Source organism: Lissotriton vulgaris, chromosome 5 (genome assembly GCF_964263255.1).
Source record: "Lissotriton vulgaris chromosome 5, aLisVul1.2, whole genome shotgun sequence".
NCBI lineage: Eukaryota > Metazoa > Chordata > Amphibia > Caudata > Salamandridae > Lissotriton > Lissotriton vulgaris.
Genome location: NC_141693.1, coordinates 617559936 through 617587216, shown reverse-complemented (window position 1 = coordinate 617587216; position 27281 = coordinate 617559936). Strand labels below are relative to the sequence as shown.

Sequence of the window (27281 nt, the reverse complement as noted above, 5' to 3'; positions counted from 1 at the left end):
GGACTTCATGCGGCACTTCTCTTCTCCAGGCTCGCGCTCCGACCTATAAACGAAACTGAAGAGTGGCGCGCAGGGGCAGGCGCAGCCCCCGCCCTCCCACTCCTCACAGGCCGGCGAAGAGCTGATGGCAGCGCAGGACTAGTTCAAGTATTTTATTGATTTTTTTTTCAAAAGAAATATATTCAGTGGCCAAATAGAATAAATATATCATTTGAGTATATATACAAAACTGATTGTTCGCTAGAAATCTGATTATTCGTGCATCACACGATTATTAGTAGGGCGCCCGCTCGCGCTTGGTGCGTGTGGTGGGTCGTGGCAGTGGCATCACTGGGGTCTGAGCCAGTGCAGCCCAGGTATGTGCTGGCTGGCACACGCTGCACCTATCACTCACTGCCAGTGTGCTCTGGGAGGAGCAGGGCGTGCACGGACGCAACCCCCGGTGGCTCGGTTCCCTCGCTGGCTCTGCTGGGGGAATGCCGCTTTCCAAGGATTCCGGGTCCGTATTCCTGTGTTTTTTAGCAGCGCTCGTCTGAAAGGGGAAAGTAACAATTTTGAAGCCCCTCACACTCTCTAGGGTTTCCCACGTGGCACACATGCCCGGTGTGTCCACCTTCACGTATCACCGTTCTGCAGTTACCCGAGTGGGGAAGCTTGTTTTGCGTGGAGGCTGAGTGTACCAGAGTATGTGGGTGTGCGGGGTGTGTGCGCTTGCCTGAGTGTGTGTGCATGGTATGGGGCGCTGTCTGTGGGGATGTTAAGCGAATGTGTGAGCTGTGTTTGGCTGTGGGCGCACGTGTATGCCATACTTATCTTTTTCTACAGTACTGACAGTATGCTTCTACGTGTGGGTGGTCTTGGGGGCAATGCAAGTGTGTAAATGTTGGTACGTGTATTTGTTTGTAGATCTGGGTGTACTTGTAATCGTGCGACTGACAGATTCTGTGGTTACGGTTCTCATATGGGGTAAAGGGGACGGTTTTCATCTGGCGGTGCTCTGCGAAATGTGTGCTCTTTGGGTGATCTGGGCTTGCTTCTCTCTTGTGCTCCCGGTGTGAGGTGCTTTTAAACCGGGCCATGCTCTGTTGGGAGGTGCTCAAGGGGCAGCAGTGATGAAGTCTCTACGGCACGGGGTTTCCCTCTGAGCTAGTGGCGGGAGGGACCGGACTCCACTATGGAGAAGTGTGGAGCAGTGCTTTGTCGGTGATGTTCCAGTAGGGCTCGAGGCGCTTCTTCGTGGGTGAGGTCGTTTGTAGAGAAGTTGCTCCTGGCAACGGGGTCATCCGTGGGAAAAGTGAGTGAGAGTAAGAGGTGTTGGGGAGGGGTTCTCTTTGAAGGAAGTATCCTTGTAAACGGGGCCTTCTGAGGGTCGAGGGGCTGGTTGTGGGGGTTGGTCCTCTCGGCAAGAGGTGCTTGTGGGGTGTGGTCCTCTGAGGTGAAGGTTCCGCCACGGCCATCGTTGCGTGAGGTGCTGAGGCGGGGTTCTCTTTGAAGAAAGAGCCCCTGTAAATGTGGCCTTCTGAGGGTCGAGGGGCTGGTTGTGGGGGTTGGGCCTTTAGGCAAGAGGTGCGTGGGCGGGGTTCTGTTTGGAGAAAGCACCCTGGGTGCCCCGGGCTTTCTGCGTGTTAGGGATGGTTGAGGTTATTTATATATATATATATATATATATATATATATATATATATATGTATATAGAGATAACTCTAACCACTAGTTAGATTGCTACCTCATGTATTTTGGTTTGTTACTATTGTCACTTTTGATTCATGTAACTTAACGTTTGCTTTTGTAATTTGTTCACTTGTAATTTTCTCCTTGTGTATCATTACTGTTCCTATTGTGAAGCGCTCTGACACCTTCGGGTAAAGTCCGCGCTATATAAAATCACATAGAGGAGTTTGGTCCCACAACTGAGAGTCAGGACGCATTGGGGGGTGAACCATTACCAACATCATGTGTAACGAATTTCAGGTTAAAATCGAAATTCTGCCCCCTAATGTTAAAAGACAATATTGACATCTTCCACGAACGCGTTGTCACACAACTCAAGGAACTTCAAATTAAAACGGCAAACCAAACCAAACGATATGACCACAGAGACAAGGAATACCACATGCTAATTAAAAAACTGAGAGCCAACAAGAACCTGGTGATAAGACAATCCGACAAGGGGGGCAACGTGGTCCTTTGGCCACGCAAAATGTACCTAGAAGAGGCCCACAAGCAACTTAACGATAGAGAGTGCTATCGTCGAATCTCCGTGCAAGAGGCGTTAAATTCAAGGAATGAAATCTACCTTAGATTATCAGCGTGGAGGAGCAAGGGCCTCATTACAATGGATGAATATAAGTTTTTGAAAAAAGACTACCCGGTTACTCCGGTGATATATTTCATCCCTAAAGTACATAAATGTATAAATCAACCCCCTGGAAGGCCCATAATATCTGCCTGTAACAGCTTACTTGAGAACATGAGCAGATATATTGACTATTTCCTACAGGATTTTGTGAGGGGCCTTCCTTCATTTATATTAGACACCAGTGACATGTTGAGAAAGATTCAGGATTTTCAATGGTGCCCCAATTATGTTCTGGTATCCATGGACGTTACATCGCTGTATACCAGCATATTCCATATAGATGGTTTAAGGGCTGTGCAACATTTTTTGGAGAAAAGAAATCTGTGCTTCCATGAGCATTCGAAAATGTTGTTGGACATGATTAATATCTGCCTAGAAAATAACATCTTTCTCTTTGCTAATCAGTTATTCATACAGACCAGGGGGGTGGCAATGGGGGCCTGCTTCTCTCCCAGTTACGCCTGTCTACACATGGGGTACTGGGAGGAGCAGGTCCTGAGGAAACAATTTGCTATTGTCATGGATACCAAAGTCAAACTTTGGCTAAGGTATATAGACGATCTGGTGTTTGTGTGGGATGGATCCGAGTCAGAGGTAACTCTTTTCATTGAGGAATTGAACTGTAACAACTTGAACATACAATTCACGAGTACCCTGAGCAGAGAATCAATAGTATTCCTAGACGTGGAATTATTCGTTTGTGATAACAACTTACATACCAGACTTTATCGTAAACCCACTGCTGGGAACACACTGTTGCATGCTGGAAGCCATCACCCAGCACATCTGATACGCAGCATCCCTTATGGGGAGATGCTGCGTATCAGAAGGATTTGCAGCAGTGAGGAGGAATGCCGGCTGGCACAAGCAGCATGTAGGGCCAGATTTGTTGAGCGTGGCTACAAAACATACACGATAGATAATACTGTTAACAAAGCCAATAGGATTGATAGAACTGCACTCCTGGGCTCAGGTAGTGTACCAACCAGCTCTATCCCTGTTAAAACTGATGGTGAGACTAGACTCATTATGGCGTACAATACACAACACAAAAGTATCCATAAGATAATCAAAGACAATTGGTCTTTAGTCTCATACGATCCTGTAATTGGATCGGCCATCAGCAAAAATCCTAGCATTACCTACCGCAAAGCACACTCAATGAAAGATAGTCTGGTATCGAGTAGCCCAGAGGTAGTTTCAGGAACATGGCTGAATGACAGCAAAGGTTTTTTAAGATGCTCAAGCTGCAAAGCATGTAAACATGGCATCAGTAAGACTGAGGTTTTTACTCCTCTTTCACCCTTTCCAGTTAAAATCCAACAAAAACTTAACTGTAAATCTGAATACGTTGTGTACGTTTTGGAGTGCCCATGTGGTCTTAGATATGTTGGAAGCACCAGGCCGCAGGTGCATAAGCGCATACTGCAGCATCTGCGTGCGATCAACAATGCAGATGCAACATATCCAGTGGCCAGGCATTTCAACAGTAAACATGGAAAGGATGCATCCTTACTCAGATATTTCGCGATAGACTGTGTTCCTCCCCAAAGGAGAGGCGGTGATAGGGAGTCACTTTTAAGAAAACTAGAGACTCGCTATATAATCTTGCTAGATACTAAGACACCGTTTGGCCTTAACACAGGGGAGGACTGCCACACCTATCTCTGAATATATCTGTTTTAGCCTTGGTGAGTCAGTCATTCATGCCATTCTGATTCTGTCTGCTATACTTGAGTTTTGCATTTAAGTAATCAGTAACTGTTAACTGTGAACTGTGGATTATACATTCTGTTTAAATACACTACATCCCTTTCACCCTCCATGACCAACAGTTATCTTATATATTTTTTTATTTAAAATTCATCTCACATATTTAATTTAATATCACGCACTTGGTAGCACTTTTGCCATCAGCTAGCGTTGCACAATTAGCATATTTTGCACATACACATTGTTTACATGTTAGGCTTTGGGATTCGCCCACTAGGGCATTATTGTACTATTGTGATCAAGGGTTTCAACATTCCACACCTGGATCCACAGTGTATATACATTAAATGGTGTTTTAGTTATATTTTAATATTTATATAACTATTTATATGTCCCTTTTAACTTTTATAAGAATTTTAAAAGTTTATTATTGCCTAAGCCTTGTAAATTTTCATGTATTTTACATTTATTCTATATGTGTATACTTAATGCATACTTTATATGGTGTACAGTTTCATTGTTCATTAATTGCAACATGAATTTATGATGTTTATTGTGCAACTACGTTAACAGTATACGGGCATTTATGCCGTAATCTTTGTAATTAGAAACATCGACAGTATTTTGTCTGTTTCTAATACCACGTGATGGCACATTGCACTTTAAAAGGGTGATCAGCCCTCGTGACGTTGTCATGTGATCAAGGCTATCTCTAGCCGAAACGCGTCATGGCGGACTGGTGCTGGGCCACTAACTAAAATAAAAAAGATTTGCACCAAACTACGGGTCTTGCTGGTTCCTGTGTCCACTGATCGGCTGATTGGCTGTGTGTTGTTCAAGGAGCGCCACGTACCTCATATATATATATATATATATATATGTATATAGAGATAACTCTAACCACTAGTTAGATTGCTACCTCATGTATTTTGGTTTGTTACTATTGTCACTTTTGATTCATGTAACTTAACGTTTGCTTTTGTAATTTGTTCACTTGTAATTTTCTCCTTGTGTATCATTACTGTTCCTATTGTGAAGCGCTCTGACACCTTCGGGTAAAGTCCGCGCTATATAAAATCACATAAATAAAATAAATAAATAGCTCTTTACCACTTCTTTTGCCAGCACTCCCCATATTTCCTCACCAGAAGATAACGTGTGGGCTGTTTTTGTCTGCTAGCTTCCAAAGTTCAAAGTTTTTTATTTTTGTTACGGTACTCTTACGAGGACCACAAATAAAATATACATTTATACATTCCATATTAATACATTTTCAATGAAATTTTCAAAAACTTAAAAATTCTGTAACAAACGAATTCATTAGGGGGGCTTTTACATAGTGATAAAAAGTTTTGTGAGCTAGTGATCCTGCAGGACCGGTAGATGGGCTTAAGACATGTTGACCTTGCATTTACAATTTCTGCATTAGGGCATATAAAAAATAAGTGTTCCAAATTTTGGTTGCCTCCTTGACAAAGGGTACAAAGGGCAGAGCTGTCAGGCCTCCAAGAGGAAGTAAAGGTTTGTACAGGAAGTGTTCCAAGGCGCAACATCATAATTGCACGCCTTGCGCCATGTTGAAGAGTATACTCTAGGTAAGGCTGACGTTGTTTGTATTCCTGCGAGGCTACATAAAGTTTATATGATGATAGTCTATTACAATGAGAGTGATCAATCTCGTAGCTCAATTTGGGAGTGAAGTTTTTTAGAAAAAGTTTGAGTTGAGCTGGTGACCACGTAGACAGAATTTCCACATTGACTTTTGCAAGCTGTAGAGCCTCTCGCATATTTTTAGTAAAGGTAGTATGAGTGGAGCTACTCTCGAATGTCTCTACTTTTAGCAATCTTCTTAAAGTACCTTCTTTTGAAAGAAGAAGATTATGGGCCCACCTTATGATGCTCGCTATAGCTGTAGCATATGCGCTCGTGATGGTACATTCCAGTCTCAATGCCTGTACTGGGGTAGATGTTGAAATCTTCAGTAGTTTTTTCAATATTTTTCCTTCTGTTAAATCCATATATGACCATTGATTTAGAGGAATATATTCCGATGCATAGGACAGGACCGGTGTGATTTTAGCTCGATAGACTTGAATCAGTGCAGAGAAATGTCTATGTCCAGTGGCCGAATATAAGCGTGACAAGGCCCCAGCATGCAGATCACTTTTCCTTTTCAGGTGGTTGATTTGATTGATGTTGCTCATGTTTTGTGAGAAAATTCTACCCAGATATGTATACTCCTTTACTTGTTCTAGTTTCTCACCTCCCAGCTTCCATTCGTACTGGACCCTTTTCTTCTGATATGAAAAGGCAACCACTTTTGTTTTGTTCGTATTTGGGATTAGGTAATTTTTCCTTGAGTACTTATATAAAATATCTAAAAGATTTTGTAGTCCGAAAGGTGTTAGGTCAAACATGACTATATCGTCTGCATACAGCAGGGAATGGATATATTCAGTAGCTATCTTAGGAGGAGTACATATCCCTTGCTGCAGTTGGGAAGGTAGGTCACTTAAATACAGTGAAAATAAAATTGGAGCCAAGAGGCACCCTTGTTTCAGGCCATTTGATGTTCGTATTACCTTCGATAGGCCCTTGTCACTTCCCATTTGGACGCAGCACCAGGTGTCACTGTGTAGATTTACTATCAGATGTAATAGCTGCTCCGGGATCCCCATTATTCTCAATTTTGACCACAGGGTCGGTCTATCCACTCGATCGAAGGCTGTCGAGTAATCAATGAACGCTGCGTAAATAGTTTGTTTTTTCCCTGTTGCGTACTTATCTAAAATAGTTTGGAAGATTGCTACATTGTCAGTGACAGAATGGTGTGGGCGAAATCCGGACTGAAATTTAGGAATTAGACCTAATGAGAAAGCCCAATTTTTCAGCCTATCCAGGATTTCTGCTGCAAAAATCTTCCCAGCAGCGTCCATGAGGGCAATTTGCCTATAATTTCCCGGTGTGTTTCTTTTTCCTTTTTTGAAAATCGGGATTATGATACTTCCTTTCCAGGAATTTGGCATTTGACCACTGTCGAATACATAGTTAAATAGCGGCGAGAGCACCGTTCCCCACTCTTTATGGTCAATTTGGTAGACTTTGACAGGTATCTGATCGGGGCCAGATGCACCTGTGCTCCTTGCCTTCCTGATATTCATAGAGACTGACACTGCCGACGTTTTATTGATCTTAATATTTTTAGTTTCCACGTTTTCTCCTCCTGCTTCTTCATTTTTAATATATTGATTCTGTTTGTATAGCTCACCTAGGTATATGTCCCAGTTTTCTTCTGATACAGGTGTAGCCTCCAGCTTTTTTTTGGATCCTGTCATTGTTGCGATCAGTGACCAATATTTACGTTGATTATTATGTTTAGCTGCCAGCTGGATTTCAGTCCAATTAAAGTCCTGCTTCAGTTTTTTCTGTTTAGTTTTTTCTCGTCGTATTTGATTCTTTAATCTATTGATTTCCTTTTTGTTTACTGACGAGAATTCCAGAAACTGGGCGCGTATCAGTCTATTGATTTGTGTCTGCTAGCTTCCTTTAATGCCCCAAGTTGCATGCTCCAATAAATGAAAGACATCCAACCAAAGTACGGTGTAGAAAACAGTTGTAGGTGCGCATCATATCCAAATAGCTACTTGACATTATCTCTACGCTCATTCCTCTGAAAACACTTGGGCGATTAATGCTCATCCAACCCACTAATTGCCTATCATCATAACCTACCAAATCAACTTCAATCTGTTTTTGGCCTATTGTGTTAAACCGAGATGGCGACTGCGCAAGCATCTGTCCACCACCACCTCACGTCTCATCCTCCTTAACCTCTCTAGTTTTTGGAAAAGTGTACATCACACCATCCTTGCCACTTACTTAAGGCATTGTTCGCACAGAGTTAAAATGAAGTACCATTTAAACTGCTGTTTCACCACCCCTGGCTGTTTATCACTGCCCTACTTCCCTCCCTACCATTTGCCAAGAATCGGCCCCTAAGTCTCTCCTATTCTCATTTTGCACCGTGAACCATGTTATTTTGTGCATTCTCTTTTTAATTCCTTAATGATGACACACAGATCTTTTTCTCCGTATCCCCCACCTCCAAAAGAAACTCTTGGATTGCCTTGTAGCAATTAAACACTGGACAGATCAAAATCAAAATTCTTGTCTTCTCCGATCCTGCAACGTAGCACTGCTTATTCCTCAACTCCCAATTATATTTTTAATTCCCCATAAGGCCCGCATACTCTGTGTACAAAGGTTGACCTCGTTCACACAAGTCCATCTAACCTTCTTTGCCAAACCTACCAGATTCAAATTTCTTAGCACCTCTTTTTCATTAAAGTAAAGGACTGATGATGCGCAAGGAAGGCTCATGTGACACCAGGCTACCAGATCTGCCACAGCACTCCTTCTCCACAAGAATATTGTTCATTCGCTCCAGAGACAGGCCCAAGCCAAACTAGATGACCCTTTGCCAACACACTCACTACACATTTATGGCACACACACTGCGCTGCCTCACACACACACTGCGCTGCCTCACACACACTGCACTGCCACATAATTACACTGCACTCAATGCAACATACACTACAAATACAGCTCAGTGCCGCATATTTACACACCACATAATTACTCTACTGAATGCAACACACACTCCACACAATACCACTCAGTGCCACAAAATTACATGCCACACAATTACACTCTACTGAATACAACATACACTCCACACAATACCACTGTGCCACATAATTACATGCTACATAATTACACTGCCCTCCATGCAAAATACACTCCAAATACCACTCAGTGCCACATATTTACACGCCGCATAATTACACTGCACTCAATCCGACATACACTCCAAATACCACTGAGTTCCACACAATACACACCACATAATTACATTGCATTCAATGCAAAATTCACTCCAAATACCACTCGGTGCCACATAATTACTCTAATGAATAAAACATACACTCCCCATATTACCACTCAATGCCACATAATTACACGCCATATAATTACTATTCTCAATGCAACGTAAATACACTCCACATAATACCACTCAGTGCCATATAATTACACACCTCATACTTACACTACTCAATGCAACATAAATACACCATCTATCGCACTCACTCACTCTATCGCCATCACTCTATCTTTTGCCCTCCCTCTATCTATCTATCTATCTATCGCTTCGCCACAGCATCACTCAGCACCACCACAACATCACTCATGGGAAATACAACATCACTAGGCGCTACCATAGCATAACTCATCGCCACCACAACATCACTCACCGCCACCACATCACTCACCACCACCACAGCATCAATCTGTGCAACAATTCAACAACTGGTTCAAATATGTTCTCTCAATGTTTCAAGCTTTATTACAAATGTCACAAAAAGATGTTAATATTTCACTTCTGTTCTTGGATTTTCGTCACAATATACAATTAACATAATCTTCCCAAAAATTATTTACAAAAGTTTAAGCTATTGCCATTATAAATGGCAATATCTTTTATTTAAGTATTAAATATAAAAAATTTAAGCCATTGTTATTTGTAATATTAATACATGTAAGTCACGTAAATACAACACATATTGCATTACAAATGCTATAGGTGTCACATTTGCGAAAGTTAAAACTATTAGCATTGTAAATCACAAAGCTATTAAGTTCTCTATTTTCAAAACTAACACATAAATAAAAACTGTAATTTACAATACCAATAGCTCAAACTTTCCTAATGCGAGACCTATTGCATTGCAAATGCTTGTTCTCTTTCCCTACCCCTCTTGTCTTGTAGTTTTTTTGCCTTTTCTTTTTGTTCTTCGGGGGCCGGCTCTATTTTAAAGCCTCTTAATGTGGAAAAACCACACCACACCACAACAGCCACGGTAGCAGGTGCCAACGGAGATCAGTCATCAGGGCAAATTCAAGGCACCCAGCTTGGGGTGGAGGGTTGGAGAAGACTCTTGCTCAGAGTGCTCCCAGATCTCTGCTCTGTGGGGAGAGAGGATGCAGTGGGTTAGGAATGAGTTGTTTGGGATGGAAAGGGGTTGGGGTTTTTTGTGTACACAAGTGTAGCAGAATTTATAGATTTCGTAACAAAGAAGCCAATTCTATCCATGTTAAGATATGGCTCTTAGATTATTGTGAATTACTTCATGCAATGCCAAAGATTTAAATAAGAGAATCCAATTTTGGGTGATGCTAACTTTGTTCAGATCATTGAGAGCAAGCGTAATATTTCTTCAGGAAACGCATCCTTTAAGCCAAGACTCCACCATTAATTGCACCAGGCTATATTACACACATTTTTTGCTTCTTCTCATGCCTGATGAGAGGGGTATCAATTTCAGTTGTTAAAGAACTGTTCAACAAGTGGTGTTGGAGCACTTAGTGTTTTGTAAAATACCCCTCACACACCAAAAGGCCCCTTGGTGTCATGCTTCATCATCGGGGTCTTCGCACCCCTCTAACGGGATGCGGCGTGCTGCGACCTAGGCTACGTGGGAGCACTTGTAGTTAATTACTATATGTGGTGCATGTGTATTGGGTGTATTTACAAAGTGAGTAGTGGGACGTGGTGAAGGTTTAAAAAGTACCTGGCAAGTGAGTTTACTCAAAAATGTATTCTTAACTCCGGCTGGTACTAGTAAAAAAAGTGCAGTGTGAGGTAAAAACCTGTCGTGTTAATGGACAGAACCTCTGGTGTGCGTCAACATGTTTCGGAGGCAAAGCTCTTTCTTCAGTACGGGGGCACAACTTCCCCACCTTACTCACGTTTTTTTATATATCAGATAGTAATAAAAATGATAATTATCAAAAGTGGCTATAATGTGCCTACAGCGGTATGCTACAAGTACAATGACTTATGAAGCTTGCTTGCTTGCTTCATGAGCAAATAGGAACGTCTGGACATACTATTCACCGTCCTACCCCATACGCTGTACCAGCGGAGCAGTGTATGGGGTAGGACGGTGAATAGTATGTCCCGGACCTATTGCACAGAAAGCAACACCCCAGACGTTCCTATTTGCTCATCAAGCAAGCTTCATAAGTCATTGTACTTGTAGCATACCGCTGTAGGCACATTGTAGCCTCTTAGTATTTCCACTTTTGATAATTATCATTTTCATTACTATCTGATATATAAAAAAACGTGAGTAAGGTGGGGAAGTTGTGCCCCCGTCCTGAAGAAGGAGCTTTACCTCCGAAACATGTCGACGCACACCAGAGGTTCTGTCCATTAACACGACAGGTTTTTACCTCACACTGTACTTTTTTTAATAGTACCAGCCGGAGTTAAGAATACATTTTTTCGAGTAAACTCACTTGCCAGGTACTTTTTAAACCTTCACCACGTCCCACCACTCACTTTGTAAATATACCCAATACACATGCACCACATATAGTAATTAACTATAAGTGCTCCCACGTAGCCGTAGGTAGCAGCACGCCGCATCCCATTAGAGGGGTGCGAAGACCCCGATGATGAAGCATGACACCAAGGGGCCTTTTGGTGTGTGAGGGGTATTTTACAAAACACTAAGTGCTCCAACACCACTTGTTGAACACTTCTCCCTCCCTCAGAGTTGGATTCTCTTTGTTTAATAAAGTAGTTTGTGGAGCAAGAATCCTTCTCTAGTTTGCTCTACCTCCCCTTCCTGTTTGTAAGTTGTTAAAGAACTGCCATGTTAGATACTCTGGGTAAACTGAGATCCAGGCGCCAGATGGATTTGAAAGAAATATAAAAAAACTAAATCACCTGAAACTTAATAAGCTACTATGGTCCCATAGAGTACTCTCCCTCAGGCCATATATGATATGTCAAAGTAAACGCCTGGCTCTTTAGTAATAGGGGTGCTTTCAATTTACTGCTGAATGTCACCTTAGATCCACCTAAAGCAATCAAGATACTACGATTACTAAAGCAATATGTAGTGCTGATCGATTCTTGGTGCATTTACCACCTGAAAACAAGACCATATACCAGTCACTCTAAAAGATATAACTCCACTTTGCGTATATTTTTGTATATAATACGCGCAATTTGTAGTAATGCATTCTCAGACCATTGACTAATCACATTAGATATCAGTTTACCAGCACCAGAGCTGCAGAGATCCAGATGGGTCTTTAATAAAACATTACCTCAGTGACATTCAGAAGGATAATGCTAGTCTCCTAGAAGTCACCTGATCATATAAAGGCACTACCAGTGGTGTGATGTCAGTTTATGGATACTGACCCAAAGATTTTGTTCATGTGCGTGCTATGGGGTTTACGTTGCAACGGTCACATGGCTTTTTTTTGGTTGTAGAAAACGTAATAAACTTTTATTGAATATAGCATTTCTGCTACTTTTGTTTAATGCAGACTTTCCTTCCTTTTAATTTGGTTTCAGACACTTTATGATTTTAGTTTATCCATGTGCAAACAATACGATTTTTTTTATGGAGTGTTTAGGAAAGTGCAGCGATTCTTAACCTTTTGACTTCTGTTTACCCCCACTGAATCATTACTTGCTGAAAGCTGGGGACCTCAACCCGAACCTTTTTTTGAGTTGGAACTTAAAACAATACACAAGTACATAAACAAGTATGCACCATACAAATGCTCAAATATTTAAATATTTTATGTACTAAAAAATCAAATATAGAAAAGGTTTTACATTTTTAAATGTTGCTTCTTTATTTATATATAATGTATTCATTTTTATTGATTAATGCGAATACTTAATTTTGTAAAACCGTAGCGGAGTCAATTAGTAGGCCTCCCTACCCCAGTGGTACACGGACCACCGGTTAAGAACCACTGGGATATAGATATTTAGATCTACACCACCTTCATAAATATTAAAGTTCACAACCTCCAACCTCCATCCTCACCAATTAAACCTGACTTGCAGCCCCAGCGGTAGTCAGCTGTCCTTGCTTTGCTGTGCATGTGACAGTGTTACACTGCTGGAAGATTAAGGCGCTGCCATTTTAATCTGGTGGTCACTTCCACCGTTTTGGTGGTGGCTGGCTCCAGTGTTTGGCAGTGCTGTGCTTCCTCGAGAGTGCGCTGGATGATGGCCATGGCTATCCAGTGCTAGACTGGAAGCATACACTCTTTCAAAATAAATGCTCCAAGTGTTACTGGGAGCTTGTTTTGGTTTCGCTTAAGGCACTGTGCATGCGCTGTCACTTGAAACAATCAATTGTACCAATTTAAAAATTTTAAAAACGTACGGGGTTTTCAACCCCACCTAATACCGTTGGTTAGCTTCAAGCTACTTTTCTTCCTTTTCGCTGCTTCACTTACTGAGTTTCTTAATTCCTGTAGCTTGGGCCAAGTGCTTATTGATTTCTAGTTTGTTGTTCGACGCTGCTTGCCCTCTGATTGTGGTACCCTTTTTTGTTGTTGCTTATAACAAACCTTCAAACCATCAAAGTTTAAGATAACACGTCCCAGTATTTCAGAGAGCTGAAAAACTGAATGGAAACTACTAGCAATAGCCAAAGTTTGTGGCATGTGACCAGTTTCCTAAACCTACATTTCGGCCACCAATCGCTTTAAATAATGCTAAAGCTGTAAATATATGACCTTTCTTTAACACTGCTACACAGTATTTGTTTCCTGTATCATTGTTTGTCACATTTGCTTATTTGGTGGTTAGTCTTTTATAATTCAGAGAATTTGTTTTATTCTTCTTTAAACACAGTGATTTCTAATAGGTTTTTTCACCTTTGCCTCTACTCACCCACAAATCCAAAAATCACCCTTACCTCCCATCGCTTCTGAACTCTCAAGTAAGCCTCACATCCTTTACCTACCACATATCCGCCAGTTACCCTTGCCTCTACTCATACCTGAACCCTCCCCATCCGATACTTTGTAACTCCTGAGACCGCGCAAGAATTTGAATTGAATTTAAAAATTTATAAAGCTCACGTCTACCAAGCTGTTTCTTGGCGCTGGGGGGAAACTGAGAACCCAATGGCGGGGGCGCATAGGACTAGGATGGGAAGGCTTGTAGATGGAGGTACGTTTTGAGAGCCCTTTGGAACTCAATGTAGGAAGGAGCAGATCTAATAGCAGAGGGAAGTGCGTTCCAAAAAGTGGGGGCAAGGACCGAGAATTTCAGGCCTCCCGACCTGCTTTTCTTGAAGCGAGGTACAGAGAGAAGGGACTTGGTAGAGGAGCGTAGCTCTCTGCAAGGGCGGTAGGCCGTGATAGCAGAAGAAATAAACTCTGGGGCGGACCCCGCTTGAGCCTGAAAGGTCGTGCAGCCCAGCTTAAAGAGAGCCCGCTCTTTAATGGGTAGCCAGTGTAGTGATTTGAGTATGGGAGTGATGTGGTGGGATTTGGGTAGCCCATAAATCAGGCGGGCAGCCTGATTTTGCACTAGTTGGAGGCGTCGAAGGGCACAAGCGGGAACACCGTTGTACACAATGTTCCCATAGTCCAGTCGCGATAAGACCATCGCATTAGAATCAATTTTAAAGCAGAGAGAGAGAGGAAAAATCGGGAGATTTTCCGAATGGTGCGGAGGGTAAAAAAACAGGAGGAAACTACAGAGCTGATCTGGGCATGAAGTGTGAGGTGTTGATCTAGAGTGATCCCAAGTGTTTTAGCAGAGGACGTCGGTGAAGGAGAGGAACCTAGGGAGTGGGTCCAGAAGATGGGGACCAGGGACTGTGACTACCACCGGTAAGAACTAGCTCTGTCTTATCCGGGTTTAATTTCAGATGGTTAAAGTTCCTCCAGTCCCTGATAAACAGCATAACAGATTGAAAATTGTGAACAGTAGCTGAGGAGTGAGAGAGATTGAAGATGAGCTAGAGGTCATCGGCATAGTCGTACACCGTGACCTCCATCTCCTGAAGTGCAGAAATAAGGGTGAAAATGTACAGGTTAAACAATAAGGGGAAAAGGGATGATCCCGGAGGGACGCAGCACTGCACCTTTCGTGGAGAAGCAGAGAAATCGGCAAGGTGGGCGGCTTGGGTGCGCTAACTCAAGGAGCTGAGCCAAGCCAGCACTGGGCCCCCTATGCCTGCCGCTTTGACACGGGAAAGAAGAATGGAATGGTCAACCGTGTCAAAGGCGGCGGACTGATCTAAAAGAATGAGGGCCTGAGGGCTGTTTGAGTCCAGCCCCTCTCTGAGTTCGTCTTTGATCGAGACGACTACCTTCTCGGTGGAGTGTCGAGGGCGGAAACCCGCCTGGCACGGTGTGAGGTAGCCTCTGTCTTCCACGAAGGAGCTGAGCAACTTGGCGACATAGGACTTAAGGACCTTGCCCAAGAAAGGGAGAATGGAGATAGGGCGATAGTTTGAAGGGGAAGGAGGATCGGCATGAGCAGTCGCTTGCACGACATTTTATTTAATTAAAGGGAACTTAAAGCCTTCCCAGATCTTACCATTGGTTGACTTCATCTTCACTTGTTTACTCGCTTGCCTTTGGTCAGCTAGTGCCGGCATCACTTCCTGTCTTTTTCCTACCCTAGAGCATGACCCAAGTACTGCTTACCGTGTCCAGTGTCTTCCCTAGGGTCACTGCTTTCAGATGTGCTTTTTTCCCTTTTACTTGCACCCACTTCTGCCGCCTCCTGCATTTTTGCTTGCCTAGGCTCACCACCCTCCTGCGTTGCATGTCCTGTCTACCCCTCCCCTATTGCTTGCTCTTTCTGCCCCAACCCATTTGTTGCTTGTCCCATCCAATTCTGTGAAACAGTGCTCATAATTCATGTCTTTAAGTTTTAAGATGCTACGTTAAGATGCAAGCGGCCCATCGCTTCCTGATTTGCACAGCCTTACGGGCACTCTTTATGTAGCGCTATCAAAACTAACTTAAGCCTGGGTGTAAGCTACCTAATCTCATACAAATAACATTGATCACTGCCTCAGTGCTCAAAGCTGGTGTCATAGCTTTTTTTCTCCTTACATGTCAGCCGTGGTAGTGGCCACACTACTGTACGACATGGCTAAAACAAATTGAGAAATCCAATAGCCGAGACCTATTTACTTTGCCAATGCTTGTTTTGGAAGGGTTTGACATTTTTCGTATTTATTAATGCAGGCACACGTCAGTTTCTCCTTGATGCCCGGAGCCAGCACTAGCATTGTCTGGGGAACTCCAAGTATCATAATTCTGAAGCACCAGGAGGCGCAATCAACGACTGGGCAGGAGGTAGCCCCTTGGCACCTCAAACTGCTGCCAACGCTCCCGTGGGACACCTGGTGCCAGCACCAGCATTGTTTGGGGACTCCAGTCCCAGAATTCTAATGCGCCAGCAACCATGAGGCAGGGGGAGGATCCCCTTTGCATCTCAAAGCGTTGCCGCAGTGCGGGACGTTTCCAGGCCAAGGGTAGCCCCCTCCTGTGCCCTTCAGAGCCAGTGTAGGGCCACCCCCTTTAGCTCTTCACTTGTGTGCTGTTGGTTTCATCAGCAAGATCTCTGCCTTAACATCCAGGTACACTATTTATATTTTGATCTTGCTTGCACCCCCTGCCTTGCTGGTTCTTCACTGATGTGGGACCACCGTGTCCCCCAGCTCCTTGTGTCCTGGATTTGGACTTTGAGCAAGCTCTGTGCTAGGACTGTGGGGTGCTTGGCCTTTCTTAGTTTGACCTGTTACTAATTTTTGTTTGTAGCTAGGACCTTCTTGTGACCCAATTTGAGGATTGGCCTGGGAAGTGGGCTGTTACTACTAGGGGTAAGAGGAAGGTGAATGAATGAATGAATGGGGATTTATAGAGCGCATAGTTACCCGGAAGCATCCCAGCGCTAAACCAGAACAGAGAGACCAGTGCGAGTACCAGAGAAAGAGAAAGAAAGGTGGACTCTTGGAACACGATTGACAAACGTGCAAGAACAAAACAATTTTATCTTTTCTCAATAATGCACCGAGGCAGTTAAAGAAGAGATTTCCTGGGTGGAGGATCAGTTGGTTCATCATTCACGGTGAGCAAAACTTCTCTCGGGGGCAAGGGGTTTCCTGGCCGTCTCCTGTTGGTCTCTGATAGCACCCCTGTACGTTCCCACTCCTTGATAACCCATCCCGGTATCACCCCCCCATGGAATTTTCACATTCCCACTCCTTGATAGCCCATCCTGGTATCACACCCGCCACCCCCCCCCAATGATATTTTTTTGGGCACTCTGTACTCACCTCTTAACAAGCTTCGGTCCCTGTTATACGTACCCAATTATCAAGACTACAAAGGAAAGGGGACGGGCTCAAAAAATAAAAGCTCATGGGCACATAGTAAACCAAAACTGGGCACCAAACCACAAAAGGTAAACAAAAAAGGAACCCCAACTCATGAACCGTTTGGAAACGTAGCGTTCTGCTCTCACTTAGCCTTTCTTCATAAATTAGAGCCACTTATTTCAACGTCCTTTGTTTTGGCATTTGTTGGGTCCCAAGAAGGAACAGTTTCAGTAAAATAAGAGAACCTGTGGCTAAAACTCAGTCTGTCCAGGCCTTGCCTTTCCCAAATTTCCGAGTTTACCCTCACAACTTTCTTACCAAGAACCTATAGAGGCTTGGAGCCGCCCATTGGTGGTCTTTCCTGTTTCACTCATTTGTGTGCCTTCTATTTGTGTTCCAGCTGCTTTTCTATCTTGTTTGTTCCTCTCATGCAACATTTCTTGTTTACTGTCACTTTTGATAGGCTTGCTTTGCTTTCACTTCTTGATTTTCGAGCGCTACTTTTGTCTTTTCGGTTAGGGACTCGGGAGTGCATTTTTTTCCAGCTGTCTCCTTCGTGTAATTCTCTCCCACTGCAATCGGTGTCTGAGCGCATCTCTTTGCCTCCTGTGGCTTGCCTACAGGTGTGCTTCTTCCCACCTGTTCCCCATTGCTTCGCTCAAACCTTGCTCTGTGTTGCTGCCCCCATCTATGCCTGCTCATCCATTGCTTCTCCCCCCACACTCATACCCTCTGTGTCCTCTGTACCCACTCCTCTATTGCTTCTCCACCACACCGTACCCTCTGTGTTGCTTCTGTGCTGTCCACCTGCTTAAAAAAAACATTACGCCCTCTTTGTCTTTTTAGTTACTGACCCCACTCAAATCTGTAATTAAATAGACAAACCGTGTCTGCGTGCAAAATGTGGGTGGCCTCCTCAGACTTTTTTTGTTTAATTCTTTAATTTACCACTTTTGTCAAGAGAAGCTGCGTGGGCATCAAGGTGCCTCTGTCTGTCTTGGTCTCCTGAAATGGAACCGATGCTCCAAATGGTCCTGATCCAGGCTGAATTTTCAGGGCCATCAGGTCCTCAACATATCCATGCCTTCAAACAGGCTATGTTGCGTACTTTCATTACTCTACTAGATCCTCCTGACCTGACAGATCTGTTGAGGCCTCCAGTTGGGTTACGGCTGGCGGAGTCGTCCCTGACACAGATGTGGCCTCTTGACCCCATCCTGGGGTCTTTGCAAAGGTAAAAAGCTTGTTCTTTTGATGGATACTGCTAACTGCAGATTTCTCGCCTTGTGAAAAGACACCAAAGCAGTACCTTCCCATACGGTGGGTATGTAGAAAGGCTTAGACCAAGATGTCCTATGGGACAGAATGGCCAAAATTCCCCTCCTGCTGTACCTGGCTATCCAGACAATAGTGCTCCATGAACATATGAACTGACACCCATGCAGAGCCTGGCAGATGTCCAAGACGGACACTCCGTGTGCCAGTGTGGTGGTGGCAGACTTGGCTCCGGTGGAATGAGGCACCGACCTACCGTAGGCTGTTTCAAGGCGAATCCGTAGCAGCTGTTTATAAAAAGTAGTCCATCAAGAGATGGTCTGTTTTTGCACAGCTTTCCCCTTCCTCGCCGCAGAGAACCCCACAGACAGCTGATCGTCCGCCTCATGGGTCTTTGAGCACAGAGCTTCAGCACAGATTGCGCAGTCAGTGCTGGAGGAGTTCTTCCTCTTTGGAAGGGTGAGTTGCGGCAAAGTATGCCGGCAGGATGATAGACTTCCTGGTGTTCAATCAATCAAATCATTTATATAGCGCACTACTCACCCGGAGGGTCTCAAGCGGGGGGGGGGGGGAGGTAGGAGAAGGACCTTCCCCCTCTGGTGGCTCTTTGGAAGCGGGGGACGGCGGCGAGGGCGTGGCCGGTCGATCGAAGCTGGCGTGTGGGAGCGTAGAAGTTGAGGCGGCTTTTGAGGTATCCTAGGCCTTGGTTGTGTCGGGCTTTGTGTGCGTGGGTGACGAGACGGAAGGTGATTCTCTTGTTGACCGGGAGCCAGTGCAGGTCTCAGGTGTCCGGAGATGTGGCTGCGACGGGGATGTCCAGGATGAGTCGTGCTGAGGCGTTCTGGATCCGCTGGAGTCTCTTCTGGAGTTTGGCGGTGGTACCTGCGTAGAGGGAGTTGCCGTAGTCCAGACGGCTGGTGACGAGGGCCTGGGTGACCGTCTTCCTGGTCTCTGTGGGGATCCACCGGAAGATCTTCCGTAGCATGCGCAGGATATTGATGCACGACGAGGAGACGGCGTGGATTTGTCTGGTCATAGAGAGGGAGGAGTCAAGGCTGAAGCCCAGGTTGCGTGCGTGGTCTGTTGGTTTGGGTGCGCTGCCCAAGGCGGGGGGCCACCAGGAGTCGTCCCAGGCGGAGGGTTAAGATCCCTGGATGAGGACTTCCGTCTTGTCCGAGTTCAGTTTCAGACGGCTGTTAATCATCCACTTGACTACGTCTGTCATCCCTTCGTGTAGGTTGGCTCTGGCGGTGGCGGGGTCGTTGGTGGGGGAGAGGATCAGCTGGGTGTCGGCGTAGGAGATGATGTTGAGGTTGTGTTGGCGTGCGATGGCTGCGAGGGGGCTCATGTAGACGTTTAAGAGGGTTGGGCTGAGCGAGGAGCCTTGAGGAACGCCGCAGATGACTTCGGTGGCTTCTGATCTGAACGGGGAGGCGGACTCTTTGTCCTTCCGGCGAGGAAGGAGATGATCCACTCCAGTGCCTTCTCCTGGATTCCGACTTTGCTGAGGCGCTGCACTAGGGTACGGTGGCAGACAGTGTCAAAAGCCGCGGAGAGGTCTAGGAGGATGAGGGCCGCTGTTTCTCCATTGTCGAGCAGGGCTCGGATGTCATTGGTGGCTGCGATCAGGGCGGTCTCGGTGCTGTGGTTGGCCCGTAAGCCAGACTGCCAGACTGCGAGAGGTCGAGGGATCTGTTTGTCTTGAGGAAGGCGGCCAGCTGCTTGTTGACTGTCTTCTCAATGACTTTTGCAGGAAACTGGAGCAGCGAGATGGGGTGGTAGTTCTTGAGGTCGGTGGGGTCGGCTGATGGCTTCTTTAGTAGAGCGCTGAGTTTGGCGTGCTTCCAGCTCTCCGGGAAGGTAGCGGTGTCGAGGGAGGTGTTGATGATGTCCCGCAAGTGGGGTGCGATGACAGTGTCGGCCTTGTTGAAGACGTGGTGAGGGCAGGGGTCGGTCGGAGATCCGGAGTGGATGGAGTTCATCGTGAGGACGGTGTCTTTGGTGCTGATCAGGGTCCAGGCGCAGAGGGTGGTGGTGGGGGGCGGTGGTTTGGTTGTGGCGTGCGTCGGTTGAGTGCTGAAGCTGTTGTGTATGTCCGCGATCTTGTTGTAGAAGTAGGAGGCGAGGGAGTTGCAGAGGTCTTGTGAAGGGGTGATGTTGTGGTTTGCGGCGTTGGGGTTGGAGAGCTCTTTAACGATGTTGAAGAGTTCCTTGCTGTTGTGTGTGTTGTTGTCCAGACGTTCCTTGAATGCAGTTTTCTTGGTGGCGTGAATCAGTTGGTGGTGTTTTCGGGTGGCGAGCTTGAGGGCAGTCATGTTGTCCGGTGTTGGGTCTCTGCGCCAGGCTTTCTCGAGGGCTCGGCAGTTCCTCTTGGAGCTCTTGAGTTCGTTGGTGAACCATGGGGCTTTCTTGCTGCTGGGTCTGCTAGGCGGGATCCTCAGAGGGGCGAGGTCGTCTGCGCAGTTGCTGATCCACTTTGTGAGGTTGGTGGCCGCCTGGCTGGGGTTCGTTGCGCTAGTGGGAGGGTTCTTGCTCAGGGAAGTCACGAGCTGGTCGGCTGTGATCTTGTTCCAGCTTCTGCATGCAACCTGTTGCTGGTGGTGGTGGATCGTGGGCCTTCTGAAGCTGAAGTGGACGCAGCTGTGGTCCGTCCAGTGGAGTCCGGTGGCGTGGCTGAAGGTGATGACCTTGCTGGATGAGAACACTGGGTCGAGTGTGTGTCCGGCGTAGTGGGTGGGGGTGGTCACCAGCTGCTTGAGTGCGAGGTTGTCCAGCAGGGTGGTGGTGTTGCGGTCGTTGTTGTTCTCCAGGTGGAAGTTGAGGTCCCCGAGGAGGATGTAGTCAGGGAAGGGCGTGCGGGCTGATGAAGTCGGCGATGTCTTAGCTGAATTGTGTGCGTGGTCCCGGGGGTCTGTAGATGAGGGAGCCTCTGAGGGTGGTCTTGGGGTTGATGTGGATCTGGAAGTGCAGGTGTTTGGCGGGTGTGAGGGTGTAGTCGGTGTTGGTCGTGATGCGGATGGTGTTCCTGTGGATGATGGCGATGCCTCCTCCTGTCTGGTTGACGCGGTCCCTCCGGATGATCTTGTAGCCGTCCGGGATGGCGATGGCGATGTCTGGCGCGGTTTAGGCGTTCATCCAGGTTTCCGTGAGGAAGGCGACGTCGGGGGCTGTGGTATCGCGCAGGTTCCAGAGCTCGACGGCGTGTCTGTGGACGGAGCGGGTGTTGAGCAGGATGCACTTCAGGTGGCTGCTGCTGGTGCTCGTCTTGGTCGGTGCTGGTGTAGTGCAGGTCTGGGTGCAGGTGAACTTGCAGGAGTGGCAGCAGAAAGGTCCGTGGGTGCGTCTCGGGGTGGCTCGGTAGCACCCCGGGATCCGGCCGGCGTTTAGTTCGATGACGTCGTAGGTCCGGTGGGTGGGCTGGTGTCTGCGGGGGCCAGGAGTCCTGGCACTGGGCGCGGTCCAGGCGTAGACGGGCTTACCTTTGGCGCATCTTTGGTGCTCAATCGGCGGCGCAGCGGGAAAAACTGGCAGACGGGCGGCTCAGCTGTGGCTGGGTCGTTCGGGTGCAGGGAGGGCAGTGGCGGCAGGAGCAGGCGGGCGGGTGTCTCAGCAGGAACTGGCAGGAGCAGGTAGCGGCAGGAGCAAGGGGGGGTGACCCGGCCTAGTGAAAGGCGCAGTGGTGTTGGAAGGAGTCATTACTTTTGGATGGCACTCCACCTTAGTCTGTAGCTCTAGCTTGTCTGGGGGATAAAAAGTGGTTTACGGTTTCCAGATTCATGCCACAAGATGTCTTGCTCACTGTGAGGAACACTACCCTCTGGGTTAATAACCTTAGAGGGCACCTGTGGACTGGCTCAAATTGGGCGCACGTCTGAAATGGGAGAACCAAATTCAGGTCCCCGGGGGCCATTCCAAAATGTGTCTGTAGAACACATATTCATTAACCATGTTAAGACAGTCCAACCTGAAAGGCTTTTTTTACATTACAACTGGTGACCCTACTGGAGCACCAGGGTGACCTGGTAATCTTGCCTGGGCGTAATTACCAATGTCGTTTGTCTGGTGGTCTCACGATTACAACACTAATACCAGTAGCTAGAGGTGCTTTTCTTCATTGAACATAAGCTTAGTGTGGGAAAGATTGGAGACCCTGTATCAGTGCTTATTATTGCTGTCATATCGGAGGATTTGCCGAGAACCGATTTATGCTCCGTGTAAAAGGCGATCAATGATGCGCGCATTGAGCCAGATGTTGTCTTAACTTTTTGCCGTCATTTGGCCCTGAGCCACCCCTTTCAGCCAGGCCTGTAGTTTAACATCACGCATGTTAGTGTTTAGTTAAACTCCGTTTTGGGGTCAGTTGTCAGCTACACGTTTGGACAGGTTGCGCTTGAGGCGCGTTCAGCTGTTGTGGAGGTTGGTTAATGTAGGGACTGATCCTGTTAGTGATTTTCTTTAAGTGTACATTCAGTTCTGCGGCAGCTGTCTGTGTTAACCAGAAATACACACACAAAGTCTGTAGTATTCGAAGAACTCCCCGCGTCAAGCTGGTCCCGCTGCAGATCCGAGTTTCTTTTAATGTACACCTTCTTGTCCGCTTTTGATCCTAGTTTCCTTATTGGAAAAAGGTCCATGCGCTCCTCAGGTGTACAAAAGTTGTGTAGAGGGCCCCTTTTCACTGACTGCGTGTATTTAGTACGTTTCTTGCTGAAAACGTGTCGGACCTCAAAGCGCATGAACTTAAAACGTGAAAACGAGCGCTCTGATAAATGGCTGGTTTGTGTCAGGTCAGAGTCCAGCATCCGCCCAGCCGCGGCTGTCACGCGCTCCTTTTGCGATAGAGGGGCCACGCAGTGAAAGGGAGAGAGAGGTGGCTAGATCTGTTTGCTATCGGCTGAGGCAGCTGTGCTTGACTGCAAGGAAGGACTGTGGCTGTGGCCTATCGGCTGGCCGCAGTGTGCAGAGGGAGGGCCGCAACGCCTGTTTGTTCTCGTCTGCCCAGCAACAACTTTAACCTCGTGAACGTTTTTCTGCCGGCAATGCAGAATTTTTGTTGCTCTAGTGTCGATTACGTGCAGTCCGAATCCGCCCTTTGGCTACACAAACCTTCCTTTAGAAAAGAACCCGACTGCACTGGTAAACGGATGTTTCCCCATTGTCTATTATAAGGGCCTTCGAACCCAGGAACCTCTGGTCCCCGAACGTGCATGCCTAACTCGGCATGTTCTGTTTCCTCATCGGAGAGTTGGTTCCTCCTTAAAGACCGGGTGTAGACTTGAATGAATTCCAAGTTTCGCAGTTAATGTTTTTGTTCACTTCTTGTTTGTGAATAATCTGTGCAGTAACTTCAGGCTATATCACTCTCACAAAGACTTGTTTTCCGACGCCTGAGCTAAACTTCATATATTAACAGTCTGGTTCTAGGGACGGACGAGATCCACAAGTGTTTATAATCTAGCATAACATTTTTAAATGCCACCCGGGGGGGGGGGGGGGGGGGGGCATTTGTCACAGTAGGCTCTGCAATATTGAGTTAATTTACATCCTAATGGATTAATTGGGTTTTTTTGGGTTTTGTTTTTATACATTTCTGCCATTATCTAATGTCAATCTTCTCTGCTAATCCATATTTATATCGAATTATGTGGGGGGAAAGCTTGCCCTTGTAAGAAATAGCAAAACACACTTATGAAAACATGAAAATGATGCAAGAAACGAGTGTACTTCAACTGTTAACTGCATTGAGAGCCCACCTTTCTTTTTAATTTCATTTCCTATGGGTCTGCAAAGCTATTGGGCTGGTCCATGATGAACATAATTCAGAAACACCCAGCATACCTATTTTCCTTTTTTATGCTTCATTAAAAATGCACACAGAATAGAATTTTTTTTTCTGTACTGAGCTTTTAAAATTAAAAAGGGAAAGGGGGAAAAAGTGTTAAGCCGCCTGACTTCTTGGATGCAATGGATTGCTTCTGTACTCTAAACAATGTTATTTTTGGGTTGAGAACTTAAGCTAGCAGGTTAACGGGCGAATATTTTGTTCAGCACGGCTGCCATAACATCTTTCAGTGTCTTACTTTAGATGACATGCAAAGGCATCTTCATTATTGTATAGGTACGCTAAATAAGTCGTCCCCTTAGTTTTATTTTCTGTGTTCCAAGTTGCTTCTGTAAACATATATTTTATCTCTACCCGCTTCGTGCTGTAAATTATTTTTTTTCCTTTCCAGGAGGAATCCGTGGTGTTGCCCGTGGCGGCCTGATGGGCCTAACGCTTACCAGTCTATATGCAATATATAACAACTGGGATCACATGAAGAGTTCTATATCACGGCAGTCACTTTGAAGGACTAGAAATGCCCCTATAAATTCCTTCTACGAACTGCTTTTCCGGGGTGGTATTTGACTTTTAATGTGTTTGTCGCATGGAAGACTCCGGGCAGGGCTGGTGTGGATTGCAGCTCTGCTCCTGTCGCGAAGGTGTCTTCAAGAAAATACGAACATCCAACCCGGCCACTGTTGTGCGGATCAGCACCAGTCTGCCTTCCAGGAAACCAGGCGCCCACTTGTGCACAATCAGTCCTTAATTTTTATTATTTTTTAATTTGGGTCTGATCTATACACAACTTGTGATTAGTAACGCTCCGTGATGGTGTTTCATGTTGACCATTTCATAATAATTAACAACTTCAGTATTTTTGTATTTATTTCCCATGGGTAACAAAGGATGGTGTTGGCTTCTTTTAAGGAATGTCCAAGTGCACCATATTCCATTCTCTCAAAATAATATTGGTGTGACGTGAGCAAATGACTGCACATGAACATTTGTATTTCAACCTATGACAATGTTCAGATGAGATGAGCTGTTCTATTTATTTCCTGGGCTGATTTTGAAACGTGCTTCACCTTTCCTGACCTTGGTGTTCTTGAAAGAGTAGAGCCTCCTTTTAAAACCTGCCCGTTACTATTTTTTTGTTGGTAGTTTTTGCTCCCTTCACCCAGGTACTTCCTGGATGTATTTTTATTTGAACGGTCTGTTGCCCTAGATATTGCTATAACAAACCTCACGCACTTTAATGACCTGCTACAAATTTTGGGAGGACGTGCTCTGATGTTGGTTATTGCTTAGCTACCCCTCTCCCATTGGATCCTAAGAACTGCATTGCCAGCAAAATATAGCCCTCTTATGGCTTTTTAGTGTGTTGTGCAGGACGACTCACTCAGGATGCCCGCTTGAGAAATTTGATGTTAATGATGCATCTTAAGGAAGATCATACTAAGTACCCGTATGTAGTTTGTTGGACCAATTTCAGCTAAATTGCCTCACTCTGAAAACAAGAAGGTGGGTGATGAAATTAAGAGTTGGGAACGTGTCAGACATAGTATTTCTAAAGAAAACTACCTAATTTAATTCTAAAATCTCTTCTAACCCTCCTCCAGCGATTTTTACTGTAATTATGTGATGTTTCTTTTGTTTGTTTTTATCTATGTTGACACCTCCTGGTTTTTAATATAACTATTTATACAACTGTAGGAATTAGCAGTATGTTTTTGGTCATTTCTGATATGACCCTCCTGTACAGAAAAAATAACTTGTAATTGTACCTGCATCCAACATGTTAGTCTAAGCCTTCAAATGTATTGGTTTCAGGCCATCCTATGTAAAACCACAAGAGCACTTGGAAGTGTAGTGGGCTGTATTGATAATAAAACTACCACAAAAATAGTATATTGTATCCATTGTTCATGCTCGTGGAAGGTATATCTGAATATGTAAAGGTTCTCTGGGAAGAATTTCTTTCTTGCTATGTAGTCTTATCAGTAACCTGTTAACATTTGTGATTTGGGGAACATTTACTTGATTGCAAATCTTATGTTGAGATGTGTTACCCGTAATATTGTCAGTTTGTAAGTCTTACTCCACCGAGCCAAAGAGTGCGTCTTTGATTGACAAGTTTCCTGATCAAAGGAAAAGCTAGTAATGCAATCCTTTTACTTAACAAAGACTCATTGAGCTCGGCGCATTTTTAATTGGGGGGGGAAAACATACTGCAGTTTCTTGGGCTTAAGTGTTTTATGTGTATTGTAGGTTAATGTTTGAAAACCAGGTGCCCATTGCTTACAGTTTGAATTTTAAAAATAGCATTTAGTCCATTAATAGCATTCAAACCGTTTTTGATATGTGGATTAGAATTTTTTTTCTCCCATTGGTTGTTTGGGTGTGCTAGTTTGTTTGCCCACTATAGCATGTTGCTCGCTGTGATAAAGACAAATGTTGGAAAGATTCACCGCCAGTTACAGTATCTGCCTTAGTGACTGATGTTGCACAAGAATGGTTAGCATGAAAAATGTGTATTTTTACTAAGAAGTAATGGAAGGTTTGTTTCTGTGAACACAAACTCCAAAAAAAGCACTGCCATTTTCCCGTTAAGGTACTCGCCACAATTCAAGCTGCCTTCAGTGTTTTCCTGTTGGTAGGCAGGCTTTTGTACTGCAAGTCATCTGCAAAGTGGGGTTCTGTGTATGGGGTGTTTGTGATGACTTACGATGTACATTGCAACCCATACCAACACGTTCTGGAGCTACTTTGGGCTTGTGTTAGTTGAACTATAGCTAGCCTTTTTTGTTTGTGGATTTCAGAGGTATATTGTAAAAAGAAAAACAGTCCAGCCCAGCACTGGTTCTCCCTGACCCAGAAC

At 45.3% G+C, this 27281-nt stretch overlaps 1 protein-coding gene and 1 non-coding gene across 4 annotated transcripts in view; both read left to right on the top strand.

The window, feature by feature from the left end:
* The window catches only part of LOC147711325 (mitochondrial import inner membrane translocase subunit Tim23), a 73853-nt gene extending 47547 nt beyond the window's left edge, over nt 1-26306 (top strand). For all 3 annotated transcript variants that reach the window (XM_086922066.1, XM_086922067.1, XM_086922069.1), the window contains exon 7: nt 24813-26306. In XM_086922066.1, the coding sequence (XP_086778192.1) occupies nt 24813-24928 (116 nt within the window). In that variant the 3' untranslated portion in view covers nt 24929-26306. The remainder of the gene's footprint in view (nt 1-24812) is intronic.
* Nucleotides 13012-13215, top strand: LOC147711326 (small nucleolar RNA SNORA74). Its single transcript, XR_015296317.1, has one exon. It is a non-coding gene; the product is annotated as a small nucleolar RNA SNORA74 (small nucleolar RNA).
* Nucleotides 26307-27281: the final 975 nt, after the last annotated feature.